The sequence below is a fragment of the Uloborus diversus genome, chromosome 1 (assembly GCF_026930045.1).
Source record: "Uloborus diversus isolate 005 chromosome 1, Udiv.v.3.1, whole genome shotgun sequence".
NCBI lineage: Eukaryota > Metazoa > Arthropoda > Arachnida > Araneae > Uloboridae > Uloborus > Uloborus diversus.
The window spans coordinates 67,962,565-67,989,579 of NC_072731.1; the positions used below are offsets into that span (position 1 = coordinate 67,962,565).

Genomic DNA, 27,015 nt, shown 5'->3' on the forward strand with positions numbered 1-27,015 from the left:
TACTTTTTTTGAAAATATAGGAAATATAGGATATATAGGACCACTTCGACCCCTGTTTTATGGATATCTATTTGTTTTGACTTTTAATTGTACGTAATTGATGATTCACTCATACTTATTGTCGAGCTACCGTTGAGTTGTTTAAGCATATCGAGAATCTTAGCCTTTTTTTTTTATTCAGAAACATTCTCTTTCTTCCTCTCCTCACAAACTTTAGATGAAAATGCCACTAAGTTGCCATTATATTTCATCAACTTTAATACTTAGAATGAAGAAAATAAATAAATGACAGATGCTGAGTGCTTATTTGATGCACTAACAATGCGATGCGATGCGTAGACTAGTTTGGTGTGGGAACTTTCGCTGTCAGTGATGCTTAAAGGGATGTAATATCATTCACAAAATAAATATTTAATAGCCAATAATGAAGCCGATACTTAAAAAAAAAATTTCTGTTGCGGACGAAAAATTTCCTACGCAAATTTTTCGTCCGCAACAGAAAGTTTAGTTCTAAAATTCGTTACTCATGAAAAGTACACATTATAGACATTTTGCATAAGTCAAATCGCGTTGTAGCGGGAGTCGACTATATTTCTTTATTTCAACTTTAAAATCATCCTACAGATCACTTAATGTAACACTTTGTTTCCACCATATTTATAATTGAATAATAGTAACAATAAATAAAATTTTCTTTTTTGCTTTAATTTTACACAGAAAATGGATTCTTGACAGTATTTGAGGTTTTTGACGGGACAGTTTAATCCATCATTTAAACTGTTACGCCAAAACTGATTTGTAGCTCATTAAAAGGATTCATATCTGCTGGGAGGGTGGTGGTCTATACAGCTTATGCCCAGTGAGCATACAGTTTTCGATTGAAACATGTTTGAGTAAAGAATTAACATTATTTTTAATAAAAGTAAAAAATATACAAGATTTTTTGTGAGGCACATTAAAAATATTTTATTTTCAACATCTTTAAATACATACTATTTATGTACATTGCTAATGAAAGATCTCACATCATGGTGCAGTGTTAGAATGCTATACTAAAAATAAGTTACTTTGGGATGTAATTTACAACTTTGGAGACACCCTTTAGTTCATGACTCAACCAAATTGATGTACTCAGAAGTGCTAGTGCACCTGCCTGATGAGTCGCAGCTAATGGTTTTGGAACATGTAAGAGGAGAGTAGATATTCCCAATGTTACCTGAAATTAGTAAAGTTTCTTGTGTCTCAAGTGGAAAATAAGATTTAGATAAGTTACAAGTCCTTTTCATTCGAGGAAAATATTAATGTAATAAACTTAAACAATATGTCTAAGATAGATAGGATTATTATTGAAAAAAAAAAGGTAAGAGGAACCTTTCTCAGATCAAATGCTTAAAATTTTAGAATATCATGAAACAACTTACTTGTAATAAAGCCATAACAAATACACAATTTATTGCTAGTTGCACTCGAGAAGGCAAATTCAATTTCCGAGAATACCACCAAAGTCCTGAGGTAGCACAGAACACTGTTTCTCCCTGAGGAATATTAAAAAAGAAAATCATTAGTTTTTGAAAATATTTCCGTAAATATATATAATACGTAAAAACTACCTTTTTGACAATAAATAAAACATGTTTGGATATTGAGTTAAAATATTTTTATGACTCATTACTCGGAGTTTGATAGCTCAGCTTATAGCTCTATACAAAAAATTATTATTAACCCCCCCCCAAAAAAAACAGGAGTTTCTTTCCATGAAAACCCCTGCCACATATCAATACATATCAATGTCTAGCAACAGTCCTGTGTCAACCCCCAAATTCCCCTACTTGTGCTTCGAGTTGTATATGCAAGTATCCTACAGCACTGAGCAAGCGTTCCCTCCCTTTTTAATGGGATTTTCTTCAGGTGAAAATACTGAATATCTAGTCTAGTCTAAGTTCGATTGTCATTGAAAATTGTAAAAAATAATCAATTAAAAAAAAAAAAGAAAGAAAAATTGAGAATGCAAAAACAAATCTTTTCAAAAACTGCAATTGCTAAAACTGAGTATTATCAAATAACAGTTAAAAAAGAAATGCTCAAAACTTCTGTTCTATATTTGAATTAATGTGTTTTCAATTAATATTCAAAAATTATTTATGCAAAAATATAAGTAAGCACAAACATTCTCAGTAACATACATTCACATAACAACTTTGAACAAAATTGTTTTTTTTTTTTTAAATACTATCTTGAAATCCTAATTTCCAATCAACAAATTAATTATATCTATAAAATCTACAACTAAATATGTTATAAAAATGTTGATAGTACATGCATTGTTAGAAATTTATGATACACAAATACCTCAACTTACTTTCATGAGAATATTTTTGGTTAAGAACAAAAAATTAAAGTTGAAATGGATCTTAGCAACAAAGAAAAATCTTCTGATACATACCAATAATCTGTGATTGAACTGTGTAGTTGTAGGATTTTCTGTGATATTTTTCCATTTTGGTGTAAAGGCAGAGATATCTGACGGTATCCACCTGTCAGCCATTTTGGGGAAGGTATTGTACACAAGCCCAGCTTCTATTCCAGCAACAAAGGCTCCTATATAAACCATATTTTTTACTTTTAATGCAATGAGAAAAACAAGGAACTTGACATTATTATAGATATATATGTAGTAACCTTTTGTACAAATTAATGTGAACAAAGATAAATCCAATCAATTGCCAACACTCTAAGCCAAACTTATAAGTCATGTTTGCTAACACTTACATCATGCAAATGTTTTGTAAGTTCAAAACAAGTCTTACAAGGATTTAATTTACTATTTCTCATAAGAAATGCATTGATCTGGCATTTGTTGCATGCATTACTTTCTGAAGAGGGGAATTTGAACCGGTCAAGTTTAAGTTAATAGCGCTTTTTTTTTTTTTTTTTGACTGCATCTGCATACTTACTTAACATTTTGAAATAATTTAATGTTGCATACGATTAGTGTTTAATCAAGAGTAATGACAGATGCCCATTTTCTGGGCATTTAATCCATGTTTAAAACTGCTCAAAAACAAGCACTTATGGATAGTTTTCTCGGCATAATAATAACAAACACTCATTGTGTAAAAAATCTTGCAATAGGTTAGAATATCATAACAAAAAATGCACTTAATCAACACAATAATATACACGTCAGAAAAATGGTATGGCAGTGACTATGCATCTAAAAATTTAAAAAATTTAACTTCCTCTTGTTCTCAATTTGCACAAAAGAGTGGGCCGAAAAACAACTTTTTTTTTTATTTCGATGATGGTATTGCTGAAAAGGTGCCATTGGTGGTTTAAAGTGCACATAAAAAATTTGAATTTTCTCTGACAATTTCTTGATCTGCTGCAACTGGGTTGAAATTTCGAAAAAATGCTGTTTTTTCATGTTTTTAGCCAAAATTAGCAAAAACAGTATGTTTTTATTTTCGATGATGAGTTGCGTGGAAAAAATGCCATTGGTGGCACTAAACTTCCATAAAATTTTGGGGTGTGGTATAGCTCTTTTCTTTGCTACAATTGAGTAGAAGTTTTATCAATTTTCAGTTTTTTTAATGTTTTCAATAAAGTACCTCAAATAGTAAAAATTTTGCTTTTGCCATATTTCTTTGCCATAATTCTATAGTTTTATCACATATGATGCATTTTTAGATGCATGGTGTATCATAAATTAATTACCTATTGTGTATATAATTTTAAATTTGAAATCTTCTCTTTGAAAACCGTTGTTTTTTGTTTCTTTTTATGTTCTTACCGGAGTGCCGTTTCACGCGACTATTTTAGTTAAGAGATAATAAAATTACATTCTTATTTAAAAATATTAACCAGTTATTAAATTAAGAAGGAATTCTGCGTTACTCCCGTTGGTTTTGAACGCTAATCAAACAGAGAGCTGCATTAAGTTTTCTAATAGCATATTTTAAATTTAAAACTTTATACACAATAAATAGTTAATTTATAACACACCACACATCTAAAAATGCATCATATGTGAAAAAAACTATAGAATTATGGCGGAGAAATATGGCAAAAGCAAAATTTTTACTATTTGAGATATTTTATTGAAAACATTAAAAAAACTGAAAATTGACAAAACTTCTCCTCATTTGTAGCAAAGAAAAGAGCTATACCACACACCCCAAAATTTTTATGGGAGTTTAGTACCACCAATGGCACCTTTTCCGTGCAACTCATCATCGAAAATAAAAACATACTTTTTTTTGCTAATTTTGGCTAAAAACATGAAAAAACGGCATTTTTTCGAAACTTAAATCCAGGTGCGGCAGTTCAAGAAATTGTCAGAGAAAATTCAAATTTTTTATGTGCACTTCGCTCTACCAATGCCACCTTTTCTGCACTACCCATCATCGAAATAAAAGTTGTTTTTCGGCCCACCCTATTGCACAAGGGTATATTTAGCTCAGAAAGGCAATTAAAATTCACTTTTCATACTAAAAAAATGTGCTAGAAAGTAATGAAGAAAGATCTTCAAACATACTTTGATTTTAGAAAAATAAGATTCAGCAACAAAAAAGATTATTACATTTACAGTTCTAGTGATTTGAAAAGTTTTTTCAATAAATATTGTCTTCAATTTCACTAAATAGCCAACATACATCGCTTAAATACATTTCTAACCACAAGATTGTCAGTACAAATGATAGAAGAACCGAGTCACTTTAAACAGAATTTTTTTTTTTTTTCATCAACTTCTTCAATCACTGACTTCATAGAAGTAATCAGTTTGGCAACGAACCACATGTTTCCATAAACGATATCTTGTAACAATGTTGTCTATTAGATGCAAACTAGTCTTTTATTTAAAAATATGCATTACATAACTAATTCATTATCATTTTTCAACACTGTTATATTTTTCTACAAAATCAATATGCTTTTTAAACCTTGATACTCTGAAAGTGGAAGAAACTTACCACTAAAGGCTGTAAGAAATATAAGTCCTTTCACACCATGTGCAAATCTTCGGAACTTCAAAATGTCTTTGGTGCCTTCTATCCTAAGTGGTGATAGCAGGTGACTAAGGCCACTCCACAACATTAAGCTATATAACAAAAAAGCCATTCCCAGATGTGCAGCAAGACGATACTGGCTCACTCTTGCAACTCCATCAGGTTCAGGTTTTTCCTCTAAACCACTTTTCACCATGTACCATCCTAATAAACCCTAAAAATTAAATGTAACAAACTTAACAGAATTTTAAAAGTGTGTCAATATTTGGATCATATAAAATAACGACTCTTTGTGAGTGATGAAAGTACAGTAGAATGTCTATAATCTGAACTCCAGTTGTCAAGATATTTGAACTCTCTTTATCCCTCTCTCCCGTTTTGATTTAGCACGCAAAGTTGAAAACATTCCTCCAATCATTGTACATTGGAAGCAGTAACAAAAAAAAAGAGCTTGAAAGGAAAGTAACAGTTGGAAAAAATCAAAAACTTTTTTTCAAAAATTAAAATGTCTGCACTACAGCTGCTAGTTTTATCTTGGATAGAGCAGAAACGAAAATTGTGCATAAACCAGGGCCGGCTCTAGTAGTTTAGCCGCCACAGGTGATGTTGACAAGTGTCGCCCCCTCTTCTTAACAATATATACTAGATATTTAGTAAATAATCAAGAATACGCTAACGTATTGCAGCAATTTAAGATGCAAAGAAAAAAAAAGGGAATAAATTCAAGTCTTTTTTTTTTGCCTACTTACATTTTGTCATCATGAAATTAGCCGCCCCTAAAATCTGCCGCCTTAGTGGGTGTCACAGGTTCCTTACCCCATGAGCCGGGCCTGGCATACACAATCTTCTTCAACAGCTTTTCCATCAACTACATCCAAAATAGCTTATAATGATTCCTGAATTAAAGAGCGCTGAGCAAGGAAAACAGAAAGATTTGGCTGCTAATAGAATATTGGGAGCATAACTAACTAGCTTTAAACAAGCAAATCCACTGAAAGCGTGCAATATTTTTATGATTTATAAAATTACAACTGACTTTCAGCTCAGCTTATTCATTCTTGGGAAAACTCCCTTATCATTCTGAAATCAACTGTAAGTTTCTGATGAGTCATGAATCTCGAAAACAAGTGACAATGGCCGATTTTTTTTTCATTTGTGAAGTAAACATTTGAAAATTGTATATTTGTGGATTGTTATCACTTTTAAAAGACAAACTTTTGAGCATTGTGTAGCTCAAATTAAAGCTCATGTACCTGAAAAAAAATATGAAATCGATGAGAAAATCCACAAATGGAAAGAATTTGAAACTGAACAACTACTAAAAAAACTCAATGGTTTATGATGTGCAGAAAATTTTCAAACCTCTTTCAAATCCAGGGGTGAAGACTACTATGTTTTTCAGGCCAAGCATATGCCAGAAGACAATAAAACAAACATATCAACTTTAAAATTGGAATAAATTGCCATACATAACTATTAAATTTTAATGAAAATGGGGCAATGAAATTGGGCAATTAACAGGACATAATAATTTTAAATAAATAAAAATCAAGGTAAAATGACAGGTTTCAAACCTCAGACTTATATTCAATGCATACAACAAATAATTAAACTAAACAATGTAAACATTTTATAAGACTTAAATATAAACAGTATTTATTTTATATTCATTTCAAATGCATTTTTATGAAATTGATTTTCAAATGTTAAAGTGGTTTTAAATGTTGAAATATTTTAAATCCACTTGAACTCCAGCTTACAGAATTAAATGGAACATTTTAAAATTAGGCTCTTTCAATAATTTTCTCTACAAGCATAATCTTAACTTTACTTGAATACAACAGTCATTCCTTAAGCCAAGCACTAACTAAACTAATATGACTTCTTTGCTTCACTTATGTTTTGGGCAATGATTAGAAGTCATAAATAAAGTTTTATAAATCAAAACAGCATAAATACAATGGAACAAGAGAACTAATTATCATTAGATCTTAATTAGAAGAACCTGAAGAACACACAGTTCCATTTATTTTGCTTAGTCAGCAAGAAAGTTCAAAAACTTTTTCAAGCATAGGCGAAAAACAAAATTTTTGTATTTTTCTGTTATATACCTGGCCAGCCATTTGACAAGTTTTGAAACTTTTAAGCGCAAACTAAATAAAATTTTTTTTCATGCGTAGCAGTAAATGAGCATTTATATCATGTGCAAGGTTTCTCATAAGCTACAATGTAAGTTTTCTTTTAAAGAAGATAAAATGATTCCAGTATGTGTTGGAATGTACATTTTAAGGACATAAAAGGATTATATTACCTGTAATAAAATTAAGCTTCCGAAAATAACAATGCGAGGTTTAACCCCAGGTTTAAACCAGTTTTTTCTCCAAAAATAAATAGCAGGGAAAAGAAAAATGGCGCCAACAGCTCGCCCCCACATACGATGGCCATACTCCATATGCCATATCCACTTAAATTCTTCAAGTGTCATTTCTGTATTATTTCTATAAAAAAATTGTAGTATTGTATTAAACCATATCAATTCATATAATGATAACTCTACACGTATGAGAGTAAAATACTTAATATACTAAATATCATAATGGATAAAAAACAAATAAATATCTTTGTACTGAAAAGTAAAGTAAGAAATAACAACGTCAAAAAACACAAATTGCAGATTACTGCAGACACCTGTTTTGGCGTTACAAGGAATGTCTTTTTTAATGCAAAAAGTAATGAGTATGAAAGAAAATAAATAAAAAAATATTAAGTAATTTTTTAGGACATTTTAATACTTTAAAAAAACACATTTTATCTTTCATGCGACGCATAACTCGGTAAATTCTAAGTGCAGTCAAACCTTGATATCTCGAACCCCCTTATCTCAAAACACTTGATGTCTAGAAAAAAAAAAAAATTTCTCCTGAATTTTCTATAAAAACTCCTATGTGTTTTCCATAGTTATCTTGAAAGTTATTTTTCAAACCCTTGATGTGTCGAAATTTTTTCACAGAAGCAAGTTTTAATTGTCGTTTTTCTTCGGCAATTTTTGTAGTAAAACCAATTCCAGAGACAATTGTTAACCATTTTCATCGCTTTTCTACGAAATTTTGAGAATAGAGATTAGGACAATATAATAAGGGAATGTGGGTTTGAGGGGAGCGTTGTAGTTCTGTTTATCTCAATGTTTTCCCCAGAGTTTAAAATCTTTGCATTTTTTTCGAACATGTTGTCCACTTGGAAGACACAGGATTTATTTTTCGTCAGTTGTGTTCCTCATTTTCACCATTCTGCTACTTTAACTTCTACAAAATGGCTGCTGAAAACTGTTTGAATGTGTGGAGATACTGATTGAAGGTAAAATTAGAATCGTTCAGTTTTTAGATGAAAAAACAAAGTTGAAATCGTTGTTCATTTCAAAATCTCATTTTGTTCACATTCGGCAGTTAAATTTTTTTTAGCTTAGTAAAATACTTTCTACAGACTACTTAGTGATCATAATTTGTAGTGGTCCCATAGTACATACAAAAGTGTATACAGCGTATGTTTGTGTAATTGCGCGAGTTACTAGTGTAATTTTTTCGAAACCTTAATAACTCGAAAACTCAATGTCTCAAATTTTTTTCCCATCCCAAGAGATTTGAGATATTGAGGTAGTACTGTACCATAAATGATAAATGACTCTAAAGTCTAGATATTTTGGGCGTGTGAGTATAGTGCTCTGATTTACTTTTTATTTATTTTCATGATAAACTGGAGAAAAAGTAATAAAAGAAAAATCATTAATGCTAAATGATGTTTTGTGATACATTTTCAAAGTACTTTACCATTAGTGGCACCAAAAATACTATTCCAAAATATCCACTGAATGTCCCATTCATATCAAATGGTGGAGTTTTATGGGGAGGGCAATTAGGTAGCTATCCCTCCCAAGGAATTGGGAACTTTTTTTTTTTTTTTCAAAATTTAACACAGGAAGAACTAGTTTTTAATTAACTTCTTTATTAGTTATTCAAAAGCATGAAAAAACAGATAATATTTCTTTAAGACATTGCTAAGAACAAATATAATAATAAATTCAATAATTTTAATATGTATTGAAATATAGAACATTTGAAGGCAAAGTTACCCCTCCCCCTCCCCCCCTCCCACCAACCTTCTTTCATGCCTAATAACTTTTGAGGGAGTGGTCCAATTGGAACCAAATGTTTGCACTATAATTCTATATTTACATGTTTCATTTCTTGATTTTAACAGTGTTACATTCAAATTTCAATAATGTAAAGCATGTTAGTATAAAAGTTTAGGGAAAATGGGAATTCAAAGTGAATCATTGTTCCACAGGTGGATTTGCTTCGACCCAACTTTAGCAAAAAGATCTCTGTCATAGGAACGATACAAAAAATATTTTTGTATTCTGTAGATAAATTTCATTTGTAAATAAAAATTTTTAAAATTTAAATTTATGTTAAAACTTTGAACCTTTCATACCATAGACTAATAATAAGAGTAGACCGAGCTTTCCCAGTCTTGCTGATGAAAACATTGGTTCATGGATACATCATGTGACTAGTGGGAGGCTTGGCGAAAACTTTGGCAGCAAGGTTGCTAGATGGCAACATTATCTATAGTTTAGCATTCGACATGTATTTTAAAAGGTAATGTATTTTCATTATAATTTTTTATGTGCAGAGATTGAACTGTTTTTCTTTTAGTTATGCATTATTTTGACATTAGTAATTAGTTTTTGATCACAGTTTTCAGTAACTTTCATTTCATTTGGAACTGCTATGCCAGCATTGGCGTGAACGTAATGGCGTAAACGTTTTGCGTTAATGCTAAAATGTACTAATCGGTATCTTAAATTGAAATTGTAGGTAAAAATCTTACTGTTTGCGGATTCTTTTTGGGCGCTTGCATCTTTAATTGCTTAAAGAGTTATTGAAATTGACTAAAGAAAATGCACAGTACTATCTAAACGAAAAACTCACTATATTAACAAAATATTTACAACTTAGAGTAACAAATTTACAAATCGGACTCCATAAAAGATCATTCTTCCGTGTTCCATCAATTCTATTTATTTTATTTCTCGCGGGCGTTGATCGTCTGCTACGATCAACGCTCGCTGTTGCTAGGATATCCACCAGTCACATGGTTTGGTTTATGAGCAGCAAAAGGGTTGCCATAGCTCGGTCTATTCTTATTATTAGTCTATGTTTCATACGTTCCCCTCAAACTCATGGGTGAAATAAATTGATTTCTGTTCATAAAACTTCCAAAATTTGTTACCTCTCCCAAAGCGTGGATCCATTGGGGTGTTCATGACCCCCAAATGTAGCTTTAAGCTGTAATTTGAGGAGTTTTATTTTTAAAAAAATCATCCCAGATGCCCTAAAATTGCACTTTAACGCTCCCCTTTCCCAAAATCACCTCCGCCAAAACTAGAATCTGGATCTATCCTCACTTCTGCCAGACATTAGCTCCACAACCTCCCTTGATATCAAATATGAAAGAACTTGGCATTCTGAGATCACAAAATGCTTTTATTTATTTAAGTTATTATTTTGAGCTCATTTGTTTAACACATCATGAAATTCATACTCATCTTAAGACTTTCATTAAAATAATTTTTATGCCAGTAGTTGCTTTCCACCATGTTTTATTTAACAAAAAAGTTATCAACTTTGACAATATTAAAGTTCACTTACTGTTTGAATTCGGGAAACTGTTTATATTTCTCAAACTCTGCCTGCCACTGTTCTCGACTCAGAGGAGGAAACTCTTTAAACAAATGCCAGTCCACCATGGATAACCCAGATTTAGTCAATCTAACAAAAAAGAAATAAAGAAAAAGAAAAGAAGAAAACATGCTAACTTTTAGAACAATTTAAAATTTGATGGCCGAAAAAAAAAGTAAAGAAAAGAAAAAAAAAAAAAAAGAAATCATACCTAGTGATTCCACCAAGGACAACAGATCCAATAACCATTCCACTACAACATAAAAGCCATGTTCCAACATACTTTGATGCTTTTGAAGAAATTTCAGGGTGTGTCACAAATGAAAGTGATGTATTGTTTTTGAAGAACTGCCAAGACACTTGAAAATCCTATATAAAAAAATTAATTAATTAAGAATCATACACTGTGAACCTTGTGGCGTAGTGAAAGTCCGTTATAAGTAATGGCACACAGTATGAACTGAACTAAAAATCCACTGTGAATTTATTCATCAGTCTTGATTATTAGATAGAATTACAGACTATTAACAGAATTTTCACCAAATCAAAATTATGTGAGTTTTCATAAAGCACTTTGCCTCGACCGGAGAATGCAAAAAAGATGACGGATAGTCTGATGGATCACAAGGATGCGGCAGCACAATGGATGTCGTGCCTCTGGAATGCAGTTCTGAACAGTTTCCAACACAGTTTGTACCACAGGTATGCTAGTACCGCAAGTCTCTTCACTCTCTGCCATGGAGTCACGCAGTTGTCTCTCTGCCCTCAAAAAAGTTAATTTTTTTACAAGAACACATCAAGAGGCGTGGCTGCTCCAAAAATTAATTATTTAATTGGTCAACTCCTTGGCGCTGCGATCGTAGCCAAATCAAGAAGAGATTTTATTTGCTAGACCGCAGGCTCCAAGAAGTCTGTATACGCCTCCTGCTGTTGGCATTTGGCAAAAGATCAGACACAGTCATGAAAATTGGTCTTCAAAAGGCAGAGTTGTTTGGTTTAAACCACATTGATTTAAACACAGTTATTTATTTATTAAAAAAAAATTTTTTTTTTGAAAAATGTCATTGTTTTCCCACAAATGTTTTCATAAACTGTACATATTGTAACGGATTCGGTGCGACTTCCACTTTCTTGAAATGAAGACACAGTTCTTGATAAAAACACAGGAAATTTATTTACACTATGTACAGGAGAAACCGTTAACAACTGCTAAATTATTCATCAGCAATTATCACACAACACCGTAAACTCAACGTTTACACACGTATTTACTTCCAAATACGAAAACAACACAGCGAAATGCCTCGCTATAAACAGAGCAAAATGCTATCAGTTCGAAATATCAATCGAAACTCCCCTGTTTATCCATCGCTAACGGCTTTTATAAACATCGAAGAATTTTCCACAACATTCTTTCTGCTTCCAGAAATGCGTAGACCGTTTTACAACTACACTTCCATTGATAAAATCAGTGAATGAAATAAGAAAAAAAAAGAATAGGGGGTTGTATACTTTAGCCATATGTTAAGGGGTTGTATATTCATTACGGGAAACTATTTACAGGTTACGTTACTACAATAATTACTATTTACAGAATTTGTAACATTGCCCCCTTCCTAAGGACTGCACGTCCCGGGCAGTATAACCCCCAGAAAGGGTGCCAAACTTCTATCACAAGTTTACAAATATACACATTAATTAATAACTAACAGATACAGAAAACACAATAATAATAAGAAATATTACTAAACATTAAAAGCAAAAAAAATTATCTACAACTTTTATGTTATCAACCATGGTTGTTTACGTAATACTCATGAACTATGGCCATAGCATGGGGCTAACCGATCATAATGTACAACCCTAGGTTTTGCATTAGGTGATTTTTGGATCCTCACTACGACGTCATTTAGTCGGTTAAGGACTTTGTAGGGTCCATCCCAATGCGACTGCAATTTGGGTGAAAGACCTTTCCGTCGGATGGGATTCCATAACCAAACCTTGTCGCCTTCGTTGAATTCATGTCCAGTAGACCTTGTGTCGTATCGGGTCTTCATCTTCTCCGCCGCGATGTTGATTCGCTCTCGTGCGAAGTTATGAACGTCTTCCAACCGGGCCTGGAGATCCTGGATGTACTCCTCAGGTGATGAAGGCGCATCCGGAGGACGACCGAAGACGAGATCACAAGGTAGCCGAAGCTCTCGTCCGAAGAGCATCTGAGATGGGGCAAATCCGGTAGTCTCGTGGACAGCACTGCGGAAGGCCAGCAGGAACAAAGGTAGCTTCTTGTCCCAATCCTGTTGATTTCTGGATACCATAAGTGAGAGATTGTTCAGGATTGTGCGGTTAAATCTCTCCACCATGCCGTCCGATTGTGGGTGTAGTGGTGTTGTCCTAGTTTTCTCAATTCCGAAAATTTGACATAGGCCCTTAAACACAGCAGAGATGAAATTCCTCCCTTGATCGGAATGAATCTGCAAAGGTGTTCCGTATCTCGAGATCCAATGTTGGACTAGAGTCTCTGCTACGGTGGTAGCCTCTTGATCTGGAATGGGATATGCTTCCGGCCATTTGGTGAAGTAGTCGATGGAAACAAGAATGTATTTGTTCCCATCAGCAGTTCTTGGTAGAGGACCCAGGATGTCGATCCCAATTCGTTCGAAAGGAGCTCCAACGTTGTACAGATGTAGCTTCCCTCTGCTTCTCTTCTTCGGTCCTTTACGAGCAGCACAGGCGTCACAAGAATGGCACCACTTCTCCACGTCATCCTTCGCCTTGCTCCAGAAGAAGCGCTCCCGAACTTTATTGAGGGTTTTCAAGACACCAAAATGTCCTCCAGTCGCACTACTATGTATTTCTTTCAAAACATCTGAAATCCTTGATCGGGGAAGTAGTAACTGCCACCTAGATGTTTTACCGTCGTCAGATTCCCATTTCCGGTGTAGCACGCCGTTCCGTAAATGGAGTGAGTTCCATAAAGTCCAGTATCTTTTTGTTGCAGGACTAAAGATGGAAACGTCCTGCCAGCTAGGTCGCCGACTGTCACTCTCCATGAACTCCAAAATTGGTTTTATGTCGGGGTCTTTAAGTTGATCTTTTCGAACTTGGTCGTCACTCCATGGATCAGGTTCTGATGATATTGGAGTCACTGTCACCTGATAGGCGGTAGGGCTAGTCGTTCCATACTGTTTCTCGATTCGGGAACAATAGTGGCAGTTCTCAGGACAGGGTCTCCTTGATAAAGCGTCAGCATTACCGTGAGATAACCCTTTTCGATGCTTGATCTCCATGTCATATTCCTGGAGCCGCTGTATCCATCTGGCTATCTGGCCTTCCGGATTTTTGAAGTTCAAAAGCCAAGTTAATGAGGCATGATCTGTCCGAAGCAGAAATTTTCGGCCGTAGAGGTAATGATGGAAGTGTTCTACAGCTTTCACTATGGCCAGTAACTCCTTTCTGGTGACGCAGTAATTTCGCTCCGACTTTGATAAGCATTTGCTCCAGTAAGCGATGACATGTTCATTTCCGTCAATTTCTTGGGATAAAACAGCTCCGATGCCCTCGTTGCTCGCATCAGTGTCCAGGATGAAGGATTTTTCAGGCTGAGGATAGGCGAGGATAGGCGTTGATGTTAAAGCCTCCTTCAGTCGTAGAAATGCATCTTCGCATTCTTTGGACCATTCGAACTTCTGCTTGCTCTCCGTCAGCTTATGCAAAGGTCGTGCAATGTTGGAAAAACCCTTTACAAACTTCCTGTAGTAGGTGCAGAGCCCCAGGAAACTTCGCAGCTGATGGATGTTTTCGGGACGACTCCAACTCTTGACAGCAGACACCTTTTCTGGATCGGTTTGTACACCTTCAGAAGAGATGATGTGACCAAGGTAGTTCTCTTCCCGGCGGAACAAATTACATTTGGACGGGCTTAACTTCAGATTGGCTTCCTTAAGCTTTTGCAGCACCTTCCTAAGATTTGCCAGATGTTCTTCGAAACTGCGTCCCACGATGATGATATCGTCTAAATAAACCAGACAGGATTCGTAGGAAAGTCCTCTTAACACTGTCTCCATAAGACGCTCGAACGTAGCTGGTGCATTGCAGAGGCCGAAGGGCATCACTTTAAACTGCCATAAGCCTTGTCCAGTTGTAAACGCTGTCTTCTCTCGGTCATCAGGGTGTATTTCAACCTGCCAGTAGCCGCTCTTCAAGTCCAGGGGCGAAAACCACTTGTGTCCGGAAAGAGTGTCCAAGGTGTCGTCTATCCGTGGAAGAGGGTAACTGTCTTTCTTGGTGATTTCATTCAGTCGTCGGTAATGGACACAAAATCTGGTGGAACCATCTTTCTTTCGGACCAAGACGATGGGAGAGGCCCAAGGACTGGATGAAGGTTCGATTACATCATTCTCCTTCATCTCTTTCAGGAGGGTCTCAACCTCTTCCTTCTTGGCGAACGGTAGTCGTCTTGGATGCTGTTTAATAGGGGGGTGTTCTCCAGTGTAGATCCTATGCTGCGTTAAATTCGTACGGCCAACATCCTCCGATGTAGATGAAAACAGATGCTTGAAGTCATCCACGAATTGTTCCGCAGCAGTTCTTTGGTCTTTTGTTAATGGTGCACTCCCAATTAACTTCGATGTCAAGGACTCAGAAGACACAGTCTCGGGGGAATTGATTCTTCTAATGATGCAGTTTACTGGAGTACAAGTTGCTAACACTTCACCTTTCCGGATATTCCTTGGCCTTTCACTCACGTTGGCGACTCTCACAGGAATTACATCCTTAGAAAGGTCAACAAGCGTAGATGCTACCAGCACTCCTTCTGGGTTATTGCTTAAGTTGGGGTATTCAATGAGTCCAAATCTAAAACTATTGCTTTCTTCAATGGAGCCGGGTATTAATGATTCTGACCTTGAGGGAATTGATAAATCTGTTTGGGCAATTATTTGATGAGCGGATTTTACATCACTTTCTGCGGGAAAGACTGCTATGTCTTCTCTCGTCGAGTGCAGCTCGTTAGTCTTGAAATCGAGGTTGAAGTCATACTTCTTTAAAAAGTCCAATCCGAGAATGAAGGGGTCTATGATAGCAGCAACGAATGCGGTATGATGGTAAATGGCATTTCCAAACACAATTTCTAAGTTCACTTTACCTTCAATCTCGATCTTGTCACCTGTCACAGTTTGGAGGGTAACGCAGGGCGGCGTCCACAGAATGTTGAGTCCAAATTGACGAGCCACATCTGTTCTAATGATCGTAACATTGGCTCCAGTGTCAATAATCAGTTCGCATGGAAACCCATTTACATATGCGTAAACAAACAGTCCATTACTGCCGCCACTCGTCGATGAAATCTGGAAAACTTTAAGATGGGGCTCATTCCAATTTGGCGACCTCCGCCCCGCGAGATTGCCATGGCTTAGTTTTCCTGGACCTGGGAGGGAGAGGTGCTCTTCCCTCTGGTTTCTTGGCGAGCTTCACAGTTTCTTCGTAAGTGACCCTCGCCGCCACATTTCCAGCACTTAAGTGATTGTCCATTTTGGTACTTGGGAGCCGAAGTCCTTTTGAGGATTCCTGCAATTTCTTTTATTTGCTTTTCCAGTTCAGCAAAGCGTGACGAAACCGGATCAGGCTCATCAGTTTTGACGCCGCTGATCGAATGACGATCCTTGCGGGTTGCTTGCTGGGCGGCCTCCAACTTCATCGCATACACAACAGCAGAATTCAGGTCTTTGACATCCGCCATCCGTAGAGCTTTCTGGATTTCCGGATCTCGAACCCCGTCGATGTAGTAGTTGAGTGCCAGGTTGTCCCGAACATCCGCAGGACAGTCGCAAAAAGCAAGATGAGACAGTCTTTCGATGTCCGCCGCGAGCTCTTGCAGGGTTTCTCCGGTTCTCTGGAAACGGGACTTCAACTGGAGTCGGCTGAAATCTTTCTGGCACTTCTCACCGAAGCGAAGCTCCAACGCAGATGTGAGGGCGGCGAAATCCAGGCGCTGGCCGTCCGGAAGGTTCTGAAGAATGTCCGCTGCGTCACCTCTCAGGGATGCTGCAAGATGGCAGGCCTTGGTAGCAGAGTCCCATCCGTTCGCTTCCGCCACTATCATGAACTGAGTTTTGTAAACCTGCCACGAAGTTTTCCCATCAAATGTGGCAAGTTTAATGGACGGTCGAGCAACCGATGTGGGAGCGCCAAACTGTACAGAGCTGCTTTCCGCGGTCGCCAATCTCCTTTCCAGGTCTTTAAAGATGTCTTCTTTAAGTTGATGAAATTTTCTATCTTCTTCTTCCAGTTCATTTTCTACAGCATTGCATCGGCCTTCCACGGAACTTAATTTTTCTTCAAATTTCTCTTCGATAGCATCAACTCGATGCTCTATCTCATTAAATTTATTTTCCATCACAGTCTTTACCGAAGTAAGATCGTTTTTAATTTCCTCTTGGTTAGAAACTAGGTCATTTTTCAGCACCGTTAAATCACTTTTCAATTGGTTTTGATTAGCCGCCATATCATTTTTTAATTGTTCTTGATTAGCTGCCATATCATTTTTTAATTGTTCTTGATTAGCTGCCATATCATTTTTTAATTGTTCTTGATTAGCTGCCATATCATTTTTTAATTGTTCTTGATTAGCTGCCATATCATTTTTTAATTGTTCTTGATTAGCTGTAAAACTTGCAGTCAAGTCACTTTTTAATTGTTCTTGATTGGCTGTAAAACTTGCAGTCAAGTCACTTTTTAATTGTTCTTGATTAGCCGCCATATCACTCTTCACAGAGGTGATTGCGTCAAGAAGTTGTTTTAATTGTTCATCCATTGCGCGAGTAATCACCATAAAAATAAAGTCCTAATTCAAAAATGTCTTTATGAAAAAAATGTCCAAAGTCACACTTACTCCAAGAAAGTCCAGAAGAAGCCCCACGTTGGGCGCCAATTGTAACGGATTCGGTGCGACTTCCACTTTCTTGAAATGAAGACACAGTTCTTGATAAAAACACAGGAAATTTATTTACACTATGTACAGGAGAAACCGTTAACAACTGCTAAATTATTCATCAGCAATTATCACACACCACCGTAAACTCAACGTTTACACACGTATTTACTTCCAAATACGAAAACAACACAGCGAAATGCCTCGCTATAAACAGAGCAAAATGCTATCAGTTCGAAATATCAATCGAAACTCCCCTGTTTATCCATCGCTAATGGCTTTTATAAACATCGAAGAATTTTCCACAACATTCTTTCTGCTTCCAGAAATGCGTAGACCGTTTTACAACTACACTTCCATTGATAAAATCAGTGAATGAAATAAGAAAAAAAAAGAATAGGGGGTTGTATACTTTAGCCATATGTTAAGGGGTTGTATATTCATTACGGGAAACTATTTACAGGTTACGTTACTACAATAATTACTATTTACAGAATTTGTAACAATATTATTGCAAAGAGTAAAATCTAATTGATGCAAAGTTTTATAGATAAATTACAGATTTAATAAATTTAGAAACTTATATTTTTTATGGTAATGCAAGTTTATTAAATAGTTTTTGTTTTGTTTTGTTTCTTTTTAAAAATCAATGCAGCTTCCCTATTAGGTACATAAATATACAATGCAGATCAACTAAGTTTTTAAAAAACTACATGGAGAAAAAATCCAAGTAACTCTTTCTTTATTATTTATTCAATTGTCATATTTTTTTCAGTCTTTTGCATTTCAAAATAGTAAAAAAAGGATATTTCAATTAAAACTTCATTTACTACCTAATTTGCTGGATTACTTAATGTTTATTGAGACAGATTATGTACTATTAAAGTGATGCATAGTGTATATAAATTTTAATGCTAGAATATTTAAATGGTAAGAGAAAAAATAACGAAAAAAGTAGAACACTTAGAGTAGGCATAAAATTGTGCTTATACCTGCACACCTTTTGTATCCCCAATAAGCGCAGAGCAAGAAAAGAAAATATATGAAATAAAAAAGAGAAATTAATTTGAATTTTGTCATCTTGAATTCAAATTATGTTTTTCGCAATCAGGAGTGTGTGTGTGTATGTAGGCATGTGTGTTTGTGTGGGGGGTATGTGTGTTTCTGTGTTGTAGGGGGTACCGTATTTTCCTGCGTATTATCCGCGGACGGCCTATAATCTGCAGGTCCTAAAATGGGCCTGAAGAAAAAAAGAAGCTTTGTATAATCCGCGGCGGCGTATAATCCGCGAATAATACGATGGAAAAAGATTAAGTTTGAAATTTACATACCATTTGAGCAACTAAACTAAAAACGTGAAAAAGTAATTACTTTGAAGGCATAATCAAAAATAATCTGAAATATAATCTAAAATATAATGATTTCTTCTTGAAATCTTGATTATAGTACGCTAATTACTTGAAAAACAAAGAGTCAAGACAAACGATCTAATTTTGTGCAAATGGCTACCTATTTCACTGTAATCTTGCTTATTTTACATGACCTCAATCGCCAAGAGGAACAGTCAAGCAACGTAAAATAACCAACATACAGGCAGGCAGCGAAGAAGAACATGCGTGCTTCGTAAAATAAACAGCATTCAGTTGGCGTACGGTCTCGACCGCGTTGGTTTTAAGGGGGAAAAAAAACACAGATAATCCGCGGCTGCGTATAATACGCACCTCATAAACTTTGCCTTTTTTAGCAGATAATCCGCGGATTATACACAGGAAAATACGGTTATGTGTATGTGTGTGTAGGCATGTCTGTTTGTGTGCAGGCATGAGTGTGTGGGTAGTTGTGTGTATGAGTGTTTGTGTGCGTGGGTGGCAGGGTATGTGTATGTGTGTGTAGGCATATGTGTTTGTGTGTGTGTGTAGGTGTCTGTATGTATGCTTGTGTGTATGTGTTTGTGTATGTGTGAGTAGGTATATGTGTGTGTAAGTGTTTGTGTGTGTGCATGTATGTGTGTGTGTGCATGTGTGCAGTTGTGTATGTATGTGCGTGTGTGTAGGATATAGACGTATGATACATATATTTATGTATCATTTCGGCGGAGTTACAAGTTTGGGGCCCGTCGAAATACATGTTGCGGCCCTCTTTCTCCATCATGGAAGTTGTAAAACATTTTTCATAAGCATTTTTGTAACTCTTACGGTGCCCTTATGGTCATGGGGGGCCTATCACGCAATTGCAACATTTGCGATAATTTAAATCCACCACTGCATGTCAAAACAAACTGAGGTGCAAGTTTTAAAAGGGTTTTTCTGCTGGCTCTAAGGCAGGGGTTCTCAAACTGAGGCAGGGGTGGTGCACACCTTCCTAGTGAGAAAAGAAGAGTGTCCAGGGAGGCGTGCATGTTTAGAAAAAATAAAATGAAAAAGTAAAACTAACTATAATTTGCTGAATTTTGTGGTCACATGTGAATATTTTCGGCATTATTGCTTTTTCCAGCTTGTTGGTGAAGTTTTCATCCACATATGAGAGAATCTGAATTTTCAGCATTAGCACCACATACAAAGTCAAAGCATCGAAGAAGGTATTGAAAGTAATCTGATGCACTGCGTTAATTACAACCTAACATTCAGAAATTTATCAATCACAAGCAATGGCAGCCGTCCCACCAACGTAGGTGTTCTTATGTGCCAATCACACTTTGATCACAGATTTCCACAAATTAATATATATCAGTTCCTTGCTTCTTTAATTTCAAGAGTTCTTATTATAACACGCTCAAAACAAAGTTATATGCGTAGTAGTAATATACTTTTGTGTACGAACTTACACTATATGACCGAAAGTATTGGGACACTTTCAAAAATTCACATTTTAAGGATTTCTTAATAAATAAGAGATCAATTGCTTTGAAACTTTTGTTGCATAAAAAACATGCTCCAGCTGTCATTTTGCAATAAAAATTATATCAATCAACCTTACATTTAGGGCATCATTAGCAAATTGAGGCTAGCAAAAATGTTTTTTGGTCATCATTCATCGTAAATTGCTACCTTTCGCACACGCAGAGTGACAAATTAATTGCTTTATTAAATGTCCATATTTTATCAAATGTTAGTATTATGCTTCTCTTGTATGCTGTAAGGTTTTTGAAAGTTTTGTAAGCTTTGATGAGAAACTTCGTGTGTTATGAGCCCAAAAACCTTCAAACAAAATTTGTAGTTTTGAAAGAAATTCTCATATTCTCGTGAATATCTGTGATACCTTCTCAAAAGTATAAAAAATGATTGCACATAGTAAGTTAACTAATTTCTGAAATTTACAACTTATTCTGAGCTGTTTATGATGAATGATGACCAAAAAACATTTTTGTTTTCCTCAATTTGTTACTGACCCCCAAAACGCAAGGGTGATACAATTTTTGATGAAAATTGACAGGCGGGGCATACCTGTTATGTGACAAAAGTTACAAAGTAATTGGTCTTTTATTTCTTGAGAAATCCTTAAAAATGTGAATTTTTGAAAAAGCGTCCCAATACTTTTGGTCATATAGTACTTAATAGCCTGCTTCAGTTTCAAATCCCGGTTTTCCGATTGCACTATACTTGTAGTGACCAAATCCAGTTGAGGTGATAGAGGGGGAGGGGATAAGTGGCAGCGGTGTCGCTAGGGTAGGGTGGAGGGGGCGGTGCATCCCGGGAGGCACTTTTTTTAGGAGCGGCAAATTTACCCTCAATATATGGGAAAAACAAATGTATTTTCCCAAAAAGGATAGTATATTTTTAAACTATATTCACAGGCAAAAAGAAAATCTCTTAGAAATGTAAGTCTTTCGTATCACTACCAGAATAAAATTACTTAGATACCAAACAAAAGTTTTTATTGATAGCATATCAGTACAATTCCTTGTTTCTCTGAGGGGATGGCAGAGGAAAATCATGGAATCAATGTTTTTTCTATTGTAGAGGTTAACTCGAGGCAAAAGAAAACAATGAAGTTTCCCTAAATTTCGTCATAAGGAAAAGTTAACACTTGATTATAAGAGTTTCTTGAAAACCTCCTAATAAAACAACAACTTCCCTTTTTCAGCATCAGGAAAATGGTTGCAAGATTAAGAAAGGGAGGGGAAAGGTTCCTTCAAATCCCAGACAATCTTAGCAATTTATTTCAGTTTCTTTCTTTTTTTTTTTGCCATCGGCTATCTGGAGAAAAATAAATGGCAATTGGCCATCAGCCATCTTTGAACAATCAGCATTGGCCCATCAGCCAAAAAATGCCATACGTCGAGCCCTATAAGTGAATACTTTAATATGATTGATACATATAATGTTTATATAAGGTCGGACTTAGAAAAATAAATATAAAAAAAAACAAAACAAAATATCATGATATTTTCAAAATAAATATTGGATATATATCGGGGAACCCTGAGCATGTCACAACCTATAAATAATATTAATACATATAGAAATGGGAGTGGTCTGTAAAATGATTGAGACTTACTCGATACTCAGAGGGAAACCCCTCTAGAAAAATTTAAAATCAGGGAGCTGCCTGGCATCCAAGAGCAGATACAAGGGAAGAGTCATGGGGGTCATGACCCGCCCTAAACCACTGATAATAGTATCAATCCACATTGTGTTCAATTTGAATAGGGTAACACCCCCAGTAATCGGCAGGTCACCAGTGTTTGGCACATCCAACAAAAATGCCCTAAAATAAGATTTGTACTCAATCTTTTGTAAGTAGAAGGCTATACACCAACTGAAAGTACATTTACATTGAAGATTATAACTTCAATTCATGTTACTAAATGGTAGCAATGCATAGGAAAGAAAAAAAAAGGTGGCTCGAGTCGAATCGGTCATTTTTGTTGCAAAAGCTTCTTCTCTGGCTTAAGGGAAGCATGCGCATCAACCCATTAAAATCTGACTTAAGATATATTTTAAATTTTGGTTGTCAAAAGTTTTGTTTAGTTGAAAGTAGAGACGTACCGAGTACTCGGTAATTACTCGGTACTCGGCATACTCGGCCAATTTGCCGAGTACTCGGTACTCGGCCAAATTCTGATAAGATACTCGGCCAATACCGAGTAGTTGCAAAAAATTGAATATTGTCCAAGACAGATACCAAAATTTATATTAAAAAAAAAGAGCAAGCATTATATTCTGCAATAATTTACAATTAAAATTTATAAGTCAAATTTAAATTTTGAGAATAATGAAGTTTGTAATGCTTCAATGGTATAAATCTTTCTTTTAATGTCCCCAAAGTTTATTAAACTTGTTTATTAAAAATTATGCAAAAAAAGCCAAGTATAGAAAATATGGAATTTTTATATTAAAAATGGATGCTTGCTACAAACAAAAATTAGTTATAAAAAATATAAAAATACCTTTGCTTAAAAAATTAAAGGAAATAAAACAATGTTAAAAGCACAGTGTAGGAACACTGCAGATACGTGTTTTGGAAGTTACAAGGAATTCCTTTTTCTATGCACAAAATGGGAGCTCGTGGATTTAAAGGCATCCGACAAAAGTTGGATTTTTTTGTTGAATGTCTTTACCTTCTCTAGCTCACATGTTATGCAATGAAAAAGACATTCCTTGTAAGGGGGGGGGGGGGGGGGGGGCGGAAACATGTGTCTGCAGTGTTCTTGCACATTTGTTTTATCTGCTTTAAAAAATATTTATGTTTGGCGAACTAGAACTATAATTGATTGGTATACAGTGAAACCCCTCATAACGGACACCCCTCATATGCGGACAATTTTTAATTCCCCAGTTCCAATGCAAATAACATTATTAAACCCCTGTCCTGCGGACACCTCTCTATTGCGGACAAAAAAAATTGTCCTGTTAGTGTCCGCATTAGAGGGATTTTACTGTAATTTGTTTTAATTCCAACTTGATTAATCATACCTTTTATTTATTTTTTTTTAATTTTAAAAATCATTTTTTGGTAAAATTTTTGACAAACAAAATTGTTTATATAATGCGTAATTAAATTTCACCAGGAATTTAGTTTTAAAAACTATTATATGGACAAAGAGGTCTATACTACTATTCCAATAAGTTCAAAATTCATCACATGTTTGTCGGTGGTTCTTGTTAAAACATAATTGGTACTTGGTAACTCGGCCGAGTCGTAAAAGGCCGAGTACTCGGTAACTCGGTACTCGGCCGAGTAGTGAAAAGCCGAGTACTCGGTACTCGGTTACTCGGCCAAAGTGCTACTCGGTACGTCTCTAGTTGAAAGGTGTTACTTTGAGTGGGTAGAAGTATATTTTTGTCCCCCCTGGATTTTTGAAGTAATGATGGATGCCATTTACTGGTGCTTCAGTTTTGCTACTCTCCAGTAATTGGCATGAGCCAATATTCACTAATGGGTTGTGCAATATGTCACTAGTTTATGATACTTTTGCAGCAACAATAATATATGGGTTGTACTATTGATTTAAATCCTACAGAATATACTGCTAAATTTTTAAGAGAAACAATAAAAACAAATATGTTTGGCCATCAGTCAGATATTGCGACTGTAGAGAATCGTTTTTTTAACGATCTTTTATAATCATCAGGTTAATGTTCCTTTTTCTGTGGAAAAAGCTATAATTCATATGAAAACTGCATACCGACTAATGAAACAGCAATAATCTCAATATTTGTTTCCATGTCTATTTTAACACAGATACACTCCAAATTTACTTTTATTTCTTTCTTTTCAACATCAAGATGTGTGATTTAACATTAATTTATGCAAATTTACCTACTTTAAATTAACATTAATTATGTTTCTTATGATGATGAAATTTGTATGTAATCTGTAAGTGAAAAATAAGGTGATTATTAACTAGCCAATTACTGGATCACAAGGTGTGTCATATACTGGGGTATCAGGTGCCAATTACTGGTGATTTTGGTAACTTTTTATACATATGTTTTTATAAAAATATCAATTCAAATATTTTTGTTTTCAGTGAACTAAGTAGATGCACAGATGTGCATTCTTTAACACAAAAATATTTTCTAGTAAATATTTTTTTCTAAGTAATGTGAACTGAAGTAAGTTTAAGGACAAACTCTTAAAGTGACAATTACTGGGGTCATTACCCTACTTTTGATCAGCAAAGAAAAATTATGTTTTGAATGGCTTAAGCGCTTTTTTGAAATCAGATATTTTCTTTTAAAGAAATGTAATTTGCAACCCCAAAATATCAATTTAAATTTTTTCAAACTTAAGTTGTCTCAGGGCGCAAGTACAGGATAAAGCCCCAAAAGTAGCCCTGCAGTACTTTCAGGAAATAGGGTGCTGCACAAACCTGCAGCAGGCGGTGACAAGAAGACAGCGGAGCCCCAAAAGTACACCCCCAAAGATGGTGTACAGCAACCTGTCTCAGGAGGGTTGCACGAACCGGACCCCAAAGACAAGTAATACAGTTGCCCTGGTGGCTAGTTACTGGTTGATCTAATGCTTTTTGTTGTCACCCAAAGAGTTTCAGATTTTTTTAAAACCGTAAGTTTGTTAATAGGGGAGAGGGAGGGGGCTCATTCTTTAGCATGATCCCTCCCCCCTAAATGGCAGTCTGTGTCCGCCCCTGCTGGCAGCATTGTGAACAGGCAACACAGATCCTAATCACACAACAGCATTATGACACTGCCAGGTTAAATTTACCCCAACTGTAGAATAAATTGAAATTTGCACTGACATATTAAGCAACTTGGGCTCTTAATTAAGAAAATATAAATGAATATTTTTTACTTTTATCTTTTAAATTCATTATAAAATTTAAATTTTTTTGGTGATTGTAAATTTGCAGTCATTTTGGTTGGGTAAACATACTTAAAGCACTAGATGTTTTATAGTCTTTATAATGAAATATAATAAACATGCATCCAATCATAAAAACTATTGTAAAGAAATCAAATAAACTGGTACAAAGTGATGTGTAGCATATATCCTCACCTTAGAGCAAAATAAGATATCTAATCCCAGTAATAACAGTAAAATATCTCACTTGCTTTGAGGTAAAATCAAGTTTTTAGATCAAATTCGATAAAAAAACACCAAAATAAGATGAATTTGCTCCCTCTCAGAAGTTGCCACCCAGGACAAGAGGCTTGTTCTCCCTAAATCCAGTACATTACAAGTGTAAAACTAAGTTTGTTTAAAGATGTATTCATTACAGGTCCTTTATCTACATTCAATAATGAAGATTAATTAATGAAAAGCTGATAGACACTCATTGTTAGAAAATAAAACATGCTTTAAAAAACAAACAACTATTATCACCTTAGGAAATATTGGTCGTCGTGCAAGCCAAGTTGTCTTACTTCTTTGAAGAAATTGCGACATATAATTCTTTCCCTAACAAGACAAAAAAACTATAATGAGAATTCAAGAAAGTTTTAGAAAATCATAAAAAATAGACTACAGGTAGTTATCAAAATAATGGAAACACCTGTGAATAAAAGTGACATTTTTGAATGTTCTTCGTACGTAATAAAGAATAAAACTAGATACCTGTTCTTTTTTTTTTAAACAGCAATGTACATATTTTGGTAGTATATGGCGGATTAACTAAAGTTCTGGACGTCTTGGATTTTTTTCAAGCGCGTGAAATATCGAACCTCTCAAATTTTAAAAGAGGCCAAATTGTTGGAACATGTCTAGATTGTCTAGCTGAAGCAAGTGTAACTGAAACATCTCAACTTTTTGGTGTTTCTAGAAGTACAGTATGTAAAGTCATGATAGCATACACCACGCACGGTAAAACAAGCTCTGCAAAGCAAAAATAGTGGACAGAAAGAGAAGTTTAATGAAAGAAACCGATGGTATTGAAGAGGATTGTAATGTCTAAAATGAGAACAGTATCAGCAAAAATGACCAGAGAACTCAATCACCATCTGGATTCACCAGTGTGAGAAATTAGAGTCAGAAGGCACCTTTATCAACAGAACATTTATGGCAGAGTAAAGATTCCCAATACACTTATCACAGAGTGTTTCCATTATTTTGATAACTACCTGTATATCATATAATATATTACATAAAAATGCTACTTACTTTTAAGGAATTAGAAAAACATCTTGCTGAAAGTGTTAAAACTGAAGTACCGGCTAAAGATGAGAATGCCATGATGTCTGATATTCAGAATCGTAAACGAAATAAAAATAGTTCAACAACAGCCTCAAAAGTCTGCAAAACCCTTCACAATCCAACAAATGAAGCAAGTTTTATTCCTACATCTCATTCTCTGAACTTATGTAAAGATTCCGCATGTTACGTAAGTTCTTGCTTTCAGTTTCAAACTTGGTCAAGTTTGTTTACCGCTGCTGTCTCGTCG

At 35.2% G+C, this 27,015-nt stretch overlaps 1 protein-coding gene across 1 annotated transcript; it reads right to left on the reverse strand.

The window, feature by feature from the left end:
* Positions 1–953: 953 nt before the first annotated feature.
* Positions 954–27,015, reverse strand: LOC129230266 (cytochrome c oxidase assembly protein COX15 homolog). Its single transcript, XM_054864669.1, has 9 exons — positions 26,736–27,015; positions 25,962–26,036; positions 10,956–11,113; positions 10,715–10,834; positions 7,318–7,504; positions 4,971–5,220; positions 2,444–2,598; positions 1,422–1,535; positions 954–1,216 (listed from the first exon to the last, which is right to left on the reverse strand). The coding sequence occupies exons 1-9, from the start codon at positions 26,805–26,807 to the stop codon at positions 1,064–1,066; spliced, it is 1,284 nt and encodes a 427-aa protein (XP_054720644.1). The 5' UTR covers positions 26,808–27,015; the 3' UTR covers positions 954–1,063.

What these genes read in the sequence shown, in the direction of transcription:
- LOC129230266 (XM_054864669.1), bottom strand. Translation starts at nt 26,807, where the DNA reads ATGGCATTCTCATCTTTAGCCGGTACTTCAGTTTTAACACTTTCAGCA. An exon ending in GACGACCAATATTTCCTAAG is followed by an intron (nt 11,114 to 25,961) that starts GTGATAATAGTT and finishes TTTTTTATATAG; the next exon opens with GATTTTCAAGTGTCTTGGCA. An exon ending in GAAGCTTAATTTTATTACAG is followed by an intron (nt 5,221 to 7,317) that starts GTAATATAATCC and finishes TTTAATTTTTAG; the next exon opens with GGTTTATTAGGATGGTACAT.